We start from the raw sequence: 14654 nt of genomic DNA, 5'->3' as shown, positions 1-14654 counted from the left end.
AAAACCTCTAAAAACCTGTATAACTATAATTTATTTTTATAATTCAACATTGTAAAATAACTCTACAAGGACTGAATAAATTTAGTTGTACCAAAAGTACTTGAATTAGTTTGTCACGGTGTGAACCCATAACAATACATTTTATACTCATGATAATCCATTGCTTTCAAAAGAAAAAGAATCATGAGTGATGAAAAGAAACAGAAATTATATGTGTCTGAGGGAAAGGTTGTAAAAAGAAAATTAGGGAAAATCGTGAGTGAAGAAAAGAAGCAACTGGTGCAAGAGTTACATGTCCCTGCGAGAAGAAATTTTTTACGAAGAAAAGTTATAATACGTGGTTTCGATGATCTCTGGCAGACTGACCTTGTTGATATGCATTATTACGTTGATACTGGTCATCACTATATTCTTACAGTAATCGATGCTCTATCAAAATACGGTTGGGCAGTAGTTCTGAAGACCAAGAGTGCTAAAGAAGTAACTGCGGCTATGGATAAAATCTTGAAAAGTGGTAGGTGTCCGAAAAATTTGCAAACTGATAACGGGAAGGAGTTTTATAACAGCGATTTCAAACTGCTTATGAAGAAACGGGGTATAAATCATTACTCTACATACAGCACGTTAAAAGCATCGATTGTTGAGCGTTGGAATCGAACATTAAAAACTGAAATGTGGAAAAGATTTACATTGAATGGTAATTACAAATGGCGAAATATGCTACAACTGCTTGTGGATGATTATAACACACGGAAATATCGTACCATAAGAATGCGTCCAGCTGATGTGAAACCTGAGCATGATGAGCAGCTACTCGCGACTGTATACAACACAATTAAGATCGTTGGACGTTCCAAGTTCAAGGTCGGTGATTTTGTGCGAATCAGCAAATACAAGAACGTGTTTGCTAAAGGGTACATTGCGAACTGGACTACTGAAATATTTCAAGTTACAAAAGTGCAAAGGACAAATCCAGCCACATATTTACTTAAAGATTTTCATGGTAAAGATATATATGGAGGATTTTATGAATATGAGCTCCTAAAACAGCTAATCCTAATGTATACCTTTTAGAAAAAGTGTTGCGTAAGAAAGGGAACAAGGTTTATGTAAAATGATTAGGTATGGATAAAACGCATAATTCGTGGATAAATAAGAACAATGTTTTATGATCATTTATGTAATATAAATATCCTTGTATTTAAAATAAATAGGAAAAACATGTTTTTTATATAATATAATGAATACACAATTATTCTTTTAGTCTATAATGAACCCCAAGGTAGAGTGGCTACAGTACCAGGTGTGACAAAACGCTTATCATCGTGCGGACTGAGAGCAATTTTTTTCTGTGTAATTGAGAAAACTTTATGTAATTTAGATCTAATTGAATTTTGATTGTGGGATTGTACATTGAAATTATTCAAACAATCCTTGTAATCATCAAAAGTTATGCTTCTATCAACAACATAACCTTTGACGACTTTAGCTTTTTTGATAATTTTTATACAACCCTGTACTTTCAAAGTATACATTTTTGATCTCAGTCCAATGAACTCCGTCATGATCTTACCATTATTTTCATCCTTCATTAATCCTGGAACCTTTTTATTAGCCAATGGTAAGCCGAATTGATTATTAGAAGGATAATCGCTAGTATCAAATTTCGTAATATCATTTTTCATGACAGAATAAACATCATCACTTTCGATACTGTATATCAGACTATCCGTGTCAGTATACAAAGCTCTACATTTGTTACCAAATGTAGGAAACATATAATCGTAATGAAAATCATACAAACAAGTCTTAGAGATATCTAAAATACTCATGCCTACGTACACCGGTTTATCAAATTTCGCGGATAATTTCGATAATTGTATTGCAAACAAATTCTCATTGAATATTGTGCGACTTTGAAAATTCAGTTTAGAAATCAACGCTTCTGCCCCGTATCTTCCCTCCGACTTGGTAGCGAGCTTCACGTCAATTCTATTCCTTACGTTTCCCATAGTTTTACCGAATACTGCGTTGTTCGTTAACTTAAAAAGATTCTTTTCAAAATCGTTTTTCGATTCTGTACGTAAACGTGTGTTTAGCTCAATGTATTCGCGTAGCCAGGTGGACTGCTGAAACTCTAAACCTCTGTGTATTCGCGTTAATCTAATACCGTTACGTATACATTGCTGCAATACACGATAGTGTATAACGTAACGTATCTTATCATTTAGAGTTGCAAGCAGTTTCTCCTGACGTGAACCTGGCGGCTTTTCACGCACCGGACAGAACGGTAGGTCGGAATGTTTGTCGTGTAGCTCACGTGGATATTCCAAGTCAACCTCTAAAATGTAACCTACGGATGAATCTTCAGGTACACTATTAATATCAGAATTATCAACATTTTCGATCCATCGGAATCCATGTGTAGGTAGAGGTTGACACATTGCCCAACCGTACAAATTATTTACATCGTAGTCATTAAATTTTTGCTTGGTTCAGCTGGATCAAAATCCTGCATGTATCGATTGTTGGCTTTTTCATAGCGATGGGAACACTGGCTCAAACCACCGCGTATACCACGTTCAATAAAAAGTAACATATCTACCTCTGTGAAAAGCTCCAGTTTAATTCCTGTATGCTTAAGCATCGCATCCCAGGTGAAGCCTGGAAGCGTATAATAATGAGCAGAATCCAAATTATAATTTACCATACAGCTATCACGGAAATTCTCGAAAATTTCTGCCAACAATAAAACATCAGTCTTTAAATATAAATCACTGTACTCCCCAAGTGTTTGGATTTTGAATTTGGTCCATACATCTTTAGCATGATTATATGCTTCTTCAGTTATATGACTATCAGACAATCTGTTGTAAAACAACTCTCGTGGTGGTAAAGTTGTTTCCCCCAAACGACTTATACTATCTATGTAATCATAAGGAAAAATACCTTTCCTTGTAAGCATGCTATATTGTTCTTCCGTTAAACCAGGAAACTGTGAAACTAAGTTTTTTAGCTGAGATTCCTCCAAATATGAGCTCAGTTTATCTAAACTTGATGCCATAAATTTAAATGAATCGATAAATCTCAGATGAATATTATAATGACGAAGAAATTTACTAAATGAAATGTATTTTTCCTTATGTACAGGTAGCAGATGTACAGATCCCTCCAACAAATTCGCGATCGCTTCGAAAATAAAATGTGAATCGTAGCCGGACAAATTATGGAAAATTATTGGAATAACATGCGAGTCTTTAAAGTTTAAATTGCAATTATTATGAGCCGGTCCTCTGTATTTACCCGTTAAGTGATCGTGATCGCGAATTCGAAGTTGATTTGGAAGAAACGGCTTTTTGCATATATGACAGTTGGGGTCACTATAGTGTCTCAAGCTTTCGCTAACACTAAGGATTGACATAGGTACTACGGTCTTTAACCTATAGCTTACAATTTGTGCAACGCTCTCAAGTTCACGTACAAACCACTCGATGCAGTCAGTACCTCGATATGAATTGTAACTTGAGAACGATGAATCACGAGAACTTTTTATATAATACCCTACACTAAATGGTACATGTTTTTGATAACTATTACTATTACTGTTATCATTAGATTGGTCAGTCTTCTCCAATATACACTCTAGGTCTGCATATATGACAAACGGCACTCGTTCACAATTCTTAACGTTCTTAAATGATAGCCAACGGTCTTCACCTTCGCTAGGTAGTACAACACGCAGGTTATCATTGAGCTGCTCACAATCATGCTCGTGCAACTTTAACTTCTCCACTGTGTGAAAATAGTGTAGACACCTAAAAAAAATATTAGAATATATATATTAAAATAATTGTGCTAATATTTGGTAGTTCAATCATTTTATACCGATCACAAATATGGTGAACGTGTCCTCTCTTCGTAAGCTGTGAATGTAATAATCTGGAGAGGCTTGTTATACACATGAAATGTGCAATCCCCTCTTCATCTGTGATCATTAAAAGGTTGACATGTCGATCTCTCTTTTTCTTAGTTAATTGTAGAGGTGCGACGTTTATTCTTTCTCTCCCCTGATGATCATCCTGCTCCTCCAAGGTGAAGGTATTGACCGAAACATCATTATCAACTTCAAATTTCGGTATCTGATTTAAAGTGGTGGGAAACGTTATGCTTCCAACCTTTAAAACAGATCGAAAATCAGGATAAGAGGATGATCGACTGACCACAGCAGGTGGTTGTACGGGATACAACGATGTAGTCACAGACCATGCAAAACAAGCATTATCACTTGTTTTTACATTTATCACAGCTTTTTTGCACATGATAGAAGACGGTAGCTGAATTTGACACCTTGCTTGCAGGGGGTTGTAATGGTTCATGTTTACAATTAAACTGTAAATTTTCTCCAATGCCCATCAACTATCACGTTCTTGGAATTCACTAAGTCTATGCAAAATTACTTGTACGACATTGGACTTGTACCATTCACTAAAGTTATCAGTCTTATATAAGGTACTATTCTTCGTACTAATATGCTTTTCATCACTATTGTCTTTGCATACAAATTGTCGGTTAAATGAACAGTTTACCTTAATACAATTAACACTATTTAATACTATGTTTATATGACTTTGCAATAGTTCTTCCGCACTTAATAAAAACTCGCGTGGATCAATATAATTACTGTTAACTACCATACCGCTACATATTCGGTTTTTAAATGCTGAATCAAGATTCTCCCAAATAAGTTTATCATTAACCGCAACAGTAGCAACATTGTCACCACCACCACCACCAAAATTTATTGAACTTTTATCCCTTGCTGCTCGGTGGAGGAGACACTTGATACGTGCGATTTCGGAAAATGCTTTTGTCGCATACCGGGAAGTGTATTCTGTTTAACATTTCTCAATTCCTGAATACGATCGCGGCACTCGATGACCCACGTACGATAATCACTCTCAGTTTTCACCAAACTGAACTTCTTCTGAAGAGTGTTATTCATTTTGAACTTCGATAATTTCCGAACAAAAAAGATTTAAAATGGATAAGCACAAGAACGTTGGATAACTATCTTGTAACAGAGTGTTAAATGATAATGAAAACTTATTTTCGAACGTGCACGTTTTTATATAAATGAGATGTGATGAGAATGAAACATAATATATGCTTAGACTTCATTTTTACACATGTGATAGAAAATATTTTATTAGAAATTCATCTAAATTGATTGATGGTAGAAAAATATTTAAATGTGATATAAATAAAGTTTTTTAATCAATTTTTATTTTTTTTATTTATAAAATTTATCATACATAAACTGCATGTAATACACATTTCTCATTGCACATATACGATCATGATTCTTGCAAACAGGTAACTGTGATTCATACATACTATTTTTTAATTTAAATTCGCCCCAATTATATTCATCTACATTATTAATATCTAAATCAGATATTTTTTTTAACCATTTCATTTTGCCAGACCTTTCACAAAAATCTTCTTCCTCGCCCTCATAAGATGTTAGATATTTTTTAATTATTTGTTTATGTTTATAATAGGGTGAATAAACATCCGTCCACTGTAGACCATGGTAATTTAAATACAGCCAACTATAAAATGTATTTTATTAGATAAAAATCAATCAATCATTATAATATTAACAAATTTCACTTACTCTGATTGCTTTCTCTCCCAATCATTAAGCCAAGCGTGCTGGAATGGTGGAGAAAATAGGATATGTTACACTTCTTTCTTTCGTACAGCTGCAAATTCTTTCATTATGAAAGATTTGTTAGCCAATCTAAACCCTTGAAAATCTACAAAGATAGGAGCCATCCTTTCACACTGATCTTATTAAAATGATTTGATGCTCCTCTGATCGATTTATATATAAACAAAAAATTTTTTAGGGTGGGGAGGAGGAATAAGTATGTGCACATATCAATTATATAAACTGATGTATATATGTATGAAATTTTATATTAGAGATGTGTACAGATCTCAATTTTCTCTACATTTCTGAAATTTGCTGATTATGTACAAAATACTGTATCATCGCAACCTTGATGAAAATATTAATTTAACTCAAGATATAAAATCCACGTGTCATATTGAAAAGATCTTCATGTAAATAAGGCATAGCGATGTATGCACATCTCAATTTTTCTCCAGACTTCTGATTTTTACCGATCGTATGCAATTTCTACAGAGCTCATACGATGTCTCATCACAACCTTAATAATAAACTCATTTTACCTCGAAAAATAAAATGTGTGTTATATTTGAAAGATCTTCATGTAACTCTATCAAGAGTAGAGAGAGAAAAAAGATAATACGTCTTCTTTGCATGTTCTGTTGAAACAGCAATTCTTTTACTTGAGTTGGAGAAAACGTGATAATCTTTTAAATCTAATTCTCAGTCTACCAAATTCACTCAATACAGTCTGTTGTCAGTGATTTAGTAAAAAAAGAAATTGTAATGGGTGTTCCAAACAACAGCAACAACATCAACCGAATGGATACTGAGGAGAATGATATTCCGGTCATTGTTTTAGTGAGTGACAGTGATTCGGATATCCTGTTCGATGAGGATGGTGATGATGATCCGGGACGTTTGTCAGCTGCTTTCCGAGGTCAGGAGAGACTTGGAGATGGAAGCGAGGATTAATCTGTTATTGGAGGATACGGATATGGAAGAGGATGAAGAGGAGGAGGAGGTGATGCACATACATCAGGAATCTCCACAAACTGTAAGTAAATTATTATTATTATTATTATTATTTTAATTGAAAAAATAGAGAGTAATATTTTTTATTTTCTATATAGACACGAACCACGGCTACACAATCAGAGTCTGTTGTAGATTTGACGCCATTCTGTTAGTGTCGAAGATGCAGTGATTATGGACATCTGGCCATAACTTGCCCTGCTCCGAGTTGGAGCAGCATTTGTGAAGATTATGGTCATAATACCATAGAATGTGAAAATGATCTATGGTAACTGGTAAGAATTGTTACAAGTTTAGACTCTTATAATATTATTTAATTAATTAATTCATTAATTAAATTGTGAAAATAATAATAAATATTGTTTTTGTTCACAGATGCTGTTCCAATTATGTCTACCCTGCAGCCTCCTCCTCCTCTTAGTTACCCAAGGCTATTGAGACATTGATTTTTTAATGTTTATAATTTTGTATGTTGTTTAAAATAAAAAGGGTTTTTTTATGCCTTCGGGCTTTTTTCCCTAAATCTATCGTTTTATTTTCCTACCAATCTATGTTCCTTCATCCATATTATCCTTACATAGAGGGTTCAAATTAATAGTAGTAGTAGTAGTAGTAGTAGTAGAGTTTCATACATATGGTGTGTCAATCCACACTCTGTAGAGCGCACCAAAACTGCTTTAGGGTGGGTTTTATCAGGGGAGGGGGTATAGTTGAGGTATATTACCTCGTGTTAGGACAATGGAGTCGGTCCAGATAAGCGTGAAACGCTATACTCTCTCTCCTGGAACGCTCTCCATGGAAGAAGAAGAAAAGATAATCGTATATAGAAAAAATATTTAAAAGATGATTGTAGCCATTTTAGGTCGCGGCGAGCGCGAAACGCTGTGCTCAGCTGAATAGCACATCCGAGACCTCTATTCTCTCACTCACTCACTCTCTCTCTCTCTTAAAAATTGCAGCAGTTCCTAAAGCATTAAAAAATATGCCCTGACGTCATCAGAGTGGGGGGACTCATAAGTGGTGGGGGTCAATGCAGTCCCTAAACTTATATCAAAATTGTGACACGTTTGTGAAGCAATTAAAAAATTACTGTGACGTCAGCGGAGTGGGGGAACTCATATGCTAACCAAATGGGGGGGAGGTATGACGTCAGAGGAGTGGGGACACCTCCCGCCTCGCGACGGGGACCCCCGCGCGCCGCACCCCCCTCGCCACTGTTCCAGTATCGGTATAGCTACACTACTAGCATGATTATATACTTCTTCAGTTATATCACTATCGGATAATCTGTTGTAAAACGACTCTCGTGGCGGTAAAGCTGTTTCTTCCAAACGACTTATATTATTTACAGGGTCTTTCTTTAACGGTGGCATATAGGAGATTCGTGTTAGTTGACTATAGCGCTCCGGCCGATGGTATCTGACACATGCCGAAAACATCCGCGGAGATATTGGAGAAGGAAACGAATTATCATCTTAATTTTGTCAATGAAAACCAGTTATGAAAACTCTTATTTGGATGAACATTTTTAATATTCACGGTCTCATTTGAAATCTTTTCCCCAAAGATATTAAAAAATATATGGAGGAATTTTGAAAAATGTATAAATCGTGAAGACAAATTAACTTCTCAAAATGGAGGCGGCCAAACTTATTGTATAAGTTAATGGCAGTGTCTTAACAACATATACATATACAGGGTGTATCAGCAATGATGCTCTTAAGTTTAACCACATATTCTTGAACATAAATTAAATCCAAAAGTCATGTACTATTACATCCGTAAAAGCATTATTGCTGAGATAATAGTTAATTTAAAATCTATAAATTAGGGGACTTCGATTTAATGGAAAAATTACTTTACTCTCACTTTCGTTGACACTTCCTTATGGATAAACGAAAGAAGCTCGTACTTCACCGTTTCGTATTGCCACACGCAAACATGTGAAACTATACCAATTATAAATATTCCTTCCTGACGTTCTACATTCTTGATCCTGGTGCTATAAAAAATCTACTTTCTGCATATCTCAGAAGGACCCTCGAAAGCGACTATTAAATTGAAACTTCTGGACAACAATATAGCATTATTTTTAAATTAATTTTGAAGCCGTTTTATCTTTTTGGTGATGCGACATATGAACTACTTTAAGGTAGTAAAAAATAAGTATTATATTAAAAAAACTATTATAAGAATTTTCTTTTCTGTTTTTGAAAATTTTACTGATTATCATATAGAGGAGTTTGCTGCATCATTAGAAGAGCAAAGTGACACGAAAATAGATTTTTATGTAAAGTCATAGTCTTTTCTGGAAATTTCAACTTAAGTGGAGAGCTTGAGGGAACTTTTTAAGAGTAGATAAGCATTTTATGAAAGGACAAGTCACAAAATTTAGAATAATTTTTTGTTAATGCTGTAGATTATTATTCATAGTCTTTGCACGTTCTTAGGTGCGAAAAAATTCTAAATAAGTTAGTAAATATTTCTGTTTTCTTCTGCATTTTTTACGATTTCCTTATTGAATTGGTAAATATTTCAGCATGGTGACCATATCACTTTCTAGTCCTATAAACTGGAATATGGTCTATCAATTGGCTATTTTTACTGCCAAATTCATTTAGGCAGACACTATGCAAAGAGTATTGGGCACAAACTATGGACCATTTTCTGCATAAAGAAAAAATTATTCTTAATTTAGTGGTTGGTCTCTTTATAAAATGGAAAAAGGCTTATTTATTCTTAAAGGGATCCCTCAATCTCTCCTCTTAAGTTGAAATTTCCAGAGAAGACTACGGCCTTAATTGCAAAATCTATTTTCGAGTCCTTTTGCTCTTCCAACGATGCACACACAATTTAGACTGCTCTATCGGTTCTACGACTTCACCTCGAAAGGCATGATTTCGAAAACCATTTCGTCAAAATTTTTACCTCGAAAACGTTAACCTCGAATGACCATTTCCTCGAAATAAAAAGTACCTCGAAAATTGTATAAGCTCGAAACATTAATTTCAAAACCCTTAACATGTAAAATAGTTACATTAAAAAATAGTATTCTCTCATTTTATGTAACCATTAAAACTTTATGACTCTTAATCAAATGAAAATGCTAATACCCAAAATTACGATTTAATTCGTCTAACATTTTTCTATTTTTAATGAAATTGAAAATTTAATATTACTTGAGCCAATAGAAAAAAAATAAAGATTGTCTTGTTTTAATCCAGAATACACCGCGAGGAGGTAGATCTTTATCGTATTCCAATTTATTTGGGTTTATTTTAGTTTTTATCTTTTTTTTTTCACAGTTTTAATTTTTATTATTATTTTTTTTTTAATTAGAAATATTATGATTTTTTAAAATTGAAATTTAGAAATTGGAACATGCTTAAAATATATATTATTTATACTTTTTGTAATTTAATGTTATATGAAATGCCTAAGAGAAAACCCACTAATAGAATTTGTTTCCATTGGCTTACTATATATTTAATATTTTCGGCAGTATTTTGATATATTTTTCGTGAAAATTTTTTATAATTTGAAGGATGTGCTTTTATGTGGTCCATTTTTTAATAAAAATATCCTTGTTCTTTTTTCAATACATCAATAAATTTCCAAATTGTTGGGTGATGTCCTTGAAGCAGAGCAACAAATGAATTATACCATCCTTCTATAGCATTATTTGTTTTTGGCACATCGGTTAATACATTGTTATATTGATTCCACATTTCGATCTTTAATAATGGAAGTTTACGCAGTTTTTTACATGGACGCCCTATGTAAGTATCTTCAAAATATGAAAGTAAATCGCACAGAATTTCCTCATGTTTAAAAAAAATTCAAATTCTTCCAACTGTTTAAAAGACGAAACCACATCAGAAGGTGGTACAAATGCTAATGCAGCCAACATTCTAATATTTGTAGTGAAATCTGGGTTTGCAATATCTTCATAATAATTTTACAAATTAGTACCTTGAATTTTTCTCCAAATATTTTGGCATAAGTTAAAGAAGCAACCATTTACCTCAATTTCAGGAAATATTTCCTGAAATGCCACAAATTGAGCCTTTTCAAAATCCAACATCACAGATATGGGGTGTAAGCCGAATTTCATCTCACTCAATTTTTTAAGTACGGTGCAATAAGTCTCATGTTTTTTATCAGGTAGAAGAAAGTAAACTAATGGTAAAATAGTATTTTGAACAATAGCATGCACAGTCCATATTGAAAAAAAATTAAAGGAGATGATTTAAATGTTCCATCTGCAAACCAATAATAACAAATTTTCAATACTTCTAAATTTCGATTCGTAGCAAACACATGTATTGTTCCACTATTAACATCTGTTGACCCTTGATAAAACTGTTCGTTTTCAAATTTGTCATACTGTGATAAATATAATTAATTCTTTTGAAGATGTAGAGCACGACGGGAATGGAGAGACAGGTGATCTTACTCTTTGAATACTTCTATTTAATGATGAAATGGTTGCCATCTTAGCTCTAATAGATTGTGGAATTTTTTCTGATACGGATTATATAATATCTTGTGCTGAATCTTTACTAGTCTTTGACTTTTCTTTTATTAATGAAACTACTTTTTTTATCCCTGGTTCATCAAAAGATATCACATGATTATGTAACTCATTGTGAAATATTATTCTATTTTCAGTTGTTCGAGAGTGACCTTTGCATTTCTCCGATTCATACTTAATACAACGCCAGAATGTAACATTTTTGTATTCTTTTTCACGTGCGAAAGGATAACCTTGATATAACTGTTGCCTTTTTCCTTAACTATTTTTAACATCCTCGAATGACATTGTTATTAGGTAGATAAAATCAAAGAATTACTTCAATTTAAGCAAAATACTAATAAAAATATTCAAAAATGAAACTTATAATCAATATGTAACACTAATAAAATGAAAAAATTCTTATACGCTTGTAATCTATTTAGAACTGTTTAAGCAAGAAAACTTGTTATAAATATATTAACGAACGTTTAGTCCAGCAAGATTTACGATACAAATTTCGGTTTACTTTAATCCACCAATCTATTTCAACCTAATAACAATAGCAAAGTGATCAATCATTCCTTTCATCCGTCTTATTCTTCCTATAGTTAAATAATTTTGTAGATATTCTTATTCTTGTTACAATAAATATAAAACTATTAATTTTTCTAAATTATGGTTTTCGAGGTATTAACTTCGACGTATTGTTTTTCGAAGTAATAATTTCGCGGTAACGTCGCAACACCAATTTTTCGAGGTAATTATTGTTCGAGGTAATGTTGAATCGAGGTTATGGTTTCCGAGTTATTAATTTCGACGTATTGTTTTTCGAGATACCGTCGTGACACCATTAAAAATAGTACTGACATCCCCTCACAAAAATCACCTATGTGCATGAAAAAGACAAAAAGTAATTAAACTAATCCCTAACAGCAAATAAAAGGTTTGAAATTAAATTAGATAAATTTGATAAAAAATTGATCTGATGAGTATAATATACATTTATGACTAAAATATGACTAAAAACACAATTACTTACGCTTCAGTAGAGTAATGTTTCCAATTCCGTTGAAAAAAAAAAAAAAATCTGAATAAAAATTACTTGCCAGGTCTGTGATTTTTCATATTCTATATTAGGTGGTCGTTAGAAACGGTGTTTTTTCATTTTCACCGAGGTACTCTTTAAATCTACCACAAATAAATAAAAGATAATATCCCTGCAACTTCTAAGCGTTGAGAAGAGATCTTAACACCTTGTTAACCGGCAATTATACAACGTAAATGCATGAAAAGACAAGTTAACTCGTCACCAGTCAGCATAGTGTTAAAATACTCCCTGAGCTGCTTACACTTTTCCAATTAAATAACAACGAAATTTGACAAACTGTGAAAATTAATTTTGAGTATTCGGTATTTGTTACCATAAATATTTGTAAACCATATAAAACTATTAAGTATAAGCACCAGTATTTGTAGAAATTTGTAGCTAATATTTTTCTATATACACATAAAGATTGGCACATCATTAAAGTCAACCGTAAACTCGGTTTATGATTGATTTCAGTAATGTACTCTTTTTTGTGTATGTGAAAGAAAATTCGCTAAATATTTCTACAAATACTAATACCTATACTTGACAGTTGTATGTGGTTTAACATTTTTTTTATAAGGTAACAAAAATGAACAATCCAAAATTAATTTTCACACTTCGTCAAAATCCTATATTATTTCAATGGGAAAATGTAAGAGGCTATGGGGATACTTTAGGTTTTTTTTTCTCAGCGCCCAGATTGCAGGGATATATTTTTTTTATTTATTTGGAGTAGATTTAGAGGGTTTCTCTGTCAAAATAAAATATGTCGATTCTAATGACCACTCTAATATTGTATCAAGAGACACGGTAGTGTCTCGACGACAAGTACAATGACCGGCAGAAATGGCGTCCCTTGATGCGTTTAGGAACCGCATTTTAGGATCCTTCACTGTATACTCTATTCTGCTAGGCGGAGATAGGGGAATGGAACTTGATAACTATAGTAGTTAGTTTATCTCGCTCTAAATGCGTGAGTGCGAGAGAGAGAGCTTTATACGGCATAGCAGGGCAAGCCAGGCGTCCCGAGGCTTATTTCTATCTGTGCCATTGCCTATGGCTATCTCTCTCGCTCGGTAAGAATCATTCGTCCGTCCTTGTTTAGGTCAGTTCTACGCCAATGGATACTCTCTAAAGAAGACCATTGATCAAGATTTCTTCAATGTAAATGATATTTTAAACTGAAGGATATTGAGATATATTATTATCAATGTGTAACGATTATAAAAATATTTCTCTAATAATAATTAGTTAAGTGTGCGCGTTTAGGATATTATTCTATACATGTTAAAATTTAAAAGAAATAACTCTTCTTAGTCTGATTAATAAACGAGTGAATTTTATTAATTAAAATTATGTTATATTTACAAGAAAAGTTACATAAGTGGAAACCAGTATATTCTTATATTTAAATGAGTTTCTTCTATAATGCCAATAACTTATTGGTTTAAAAAATTAAAAGTAAATTAACATATGTATATATATATGTGCATTACAGAATATCACATAATAATCCAGACTTATAATGTTAATTGCACCAAACGCTGTAAGCGACAATAATCTTTCATACTGACGTTTGACAGTGACAGGTGCACAGTATTTTAAAATCCCCGCTGTAATCGCAGTCTTCAATGGTGTCGCCTGAGAAAATCTTCTTTAGAGAGTATCCATTGGCGTAGAACTGACCTAAACAAGGACGGACGAATGATTCTTACCGAGCGAGAGAGATAGCCATAGGCAATGGCACAGATAGAAATAAGCCTCGGGACGCCTGGCTTGCCCTGCTATGCCGTATAAAGCTCTCTCTCTCGCACTCACGCATTTAGAGCGAGATAAACTAACTACTATAGTTATCGCGTTCCATTCCCCTATCTCCGCCTAGCAGAATAGAGTATACAGTGAAGGATCCTAAAATGCGGTTCCTAAACGCATCAAGGGACGCCATTTCTGCCGGTCATTGTACATATATACAGGGTGTTTTTCTAACAGCGGCATATAGGAGATTCGTGTTAGTTGACTATAGCGCTCAGGATGATGGTATCTGAGAGCGCTGATTGGTCAATATCATGTAGTGCCAACATGAAATGGTACGTTACCAATAGATGAAAACGAAAAATGAGACCCATTCGCCATTTTGGAGTGGAGAAGTGTTTACATGCTAGTTGTAGCAGAAAGAGGTGTGAAATGGAAAAATGTCAAATAGTGAGGTTACTAAAGTAAAAATGGAAAATAATAAATGGAAAGTTCAAATATTCTTACTTTCCATTCATTATTTTCCATTTTTACTTTAGTAACCTCTGTTGTGGTTCGTTCGCAGA

At 33.4% G+C, this 14654-nt stretch overlaps 2 protein-coding genes and 1 pseudogene across 2 annotated transcripts; all 3 read right to left on the bottom strand.

Moving 5' to 3' along the window:
* Window positions 1-1265: 1265 nt before the first annotated feature.
* Window positions 1266-2444, bottom strand: LOC136774662 (uncharacterized). Its single transcript, XM_066729077.1, has one exon. It carries the CDS (start codon window positions 2442-2444, stop codon window positions 1266-1268), a length of 1179 nt encoding a protein of 392 aa, XP_066585174.1.
* Window positions 2445-2464: 20 nt separating this feature from the next.
* On the bottom strand, window positions 2465-4376 carry LOC136774661 (uncharacterized). The gene is made up of 2 exons (XM_066729076.1): window positions 3886-4376; window positions 2465-3815 (listed from the first exon to the last, which is right to left on the bottom strand). The coding sequence occupies exons 1-2, from the start codon at window positions 4374-4376 to the stop codon at window positions 2465-2467; spliced, it is 1842 nt and encodes a 613-aa protein (XP_066585173.1).
* Window positions 4377-10299: 5923 nt separating this feature from the next.
* On the bottom strand, window positions 10300-11225 carry LOC136774660 (uncharacterized; annotated as a pseudogene).
* Between the last annotated feature and the right edge of the window lie 3429 nt (window positions 11226-14654).

Source organism: Prorops nasuta, unplaced genomic scaffold (assembly GCF_024137725.1).
Source record: "Prorops nasuta isolate Cenicafe-Biocafe unplaced genomic scaffold, Cenicafe_Pnas_1.2 PNAS00006, whole genome shotgun sequence".
In the NCBI taxonomy this organism is placed as follows: domain Eukaryota; kingdom Metazoa; phylum Arthropoda; class Insecta; order Hymenoptera; family Bethylidae; genus Prorops; species Prorops nasuta.
The sequence above is the reverse complement of the archived record's forward strand: the minus strand, read 5'-3'. Positions and strand labels throughout refer to the sequence as shown.

Coding starts and splice junctions, on each gene's coding strand:
- LOC136774662 (XM_066729077.1), bottom strand. CDS start 2,444: ATGTGTCAACCTCTACCTACACATGGATTCCGATGGATCGAAAATGTT.
- LOC136774661 (XM_066729076.1), bottom strand. CDS start 4,376: ATGAACCATTACAACCCCCTGCAAGCAAGGTGTCAAATTCAGCTACCG. Junction 3,816..3,885: donor GTTCACCATATTTGTGATCG/GTATAAAATGAT, acceptor TATTTTTTTTAG/GTGTCTACACTATTTTCACA.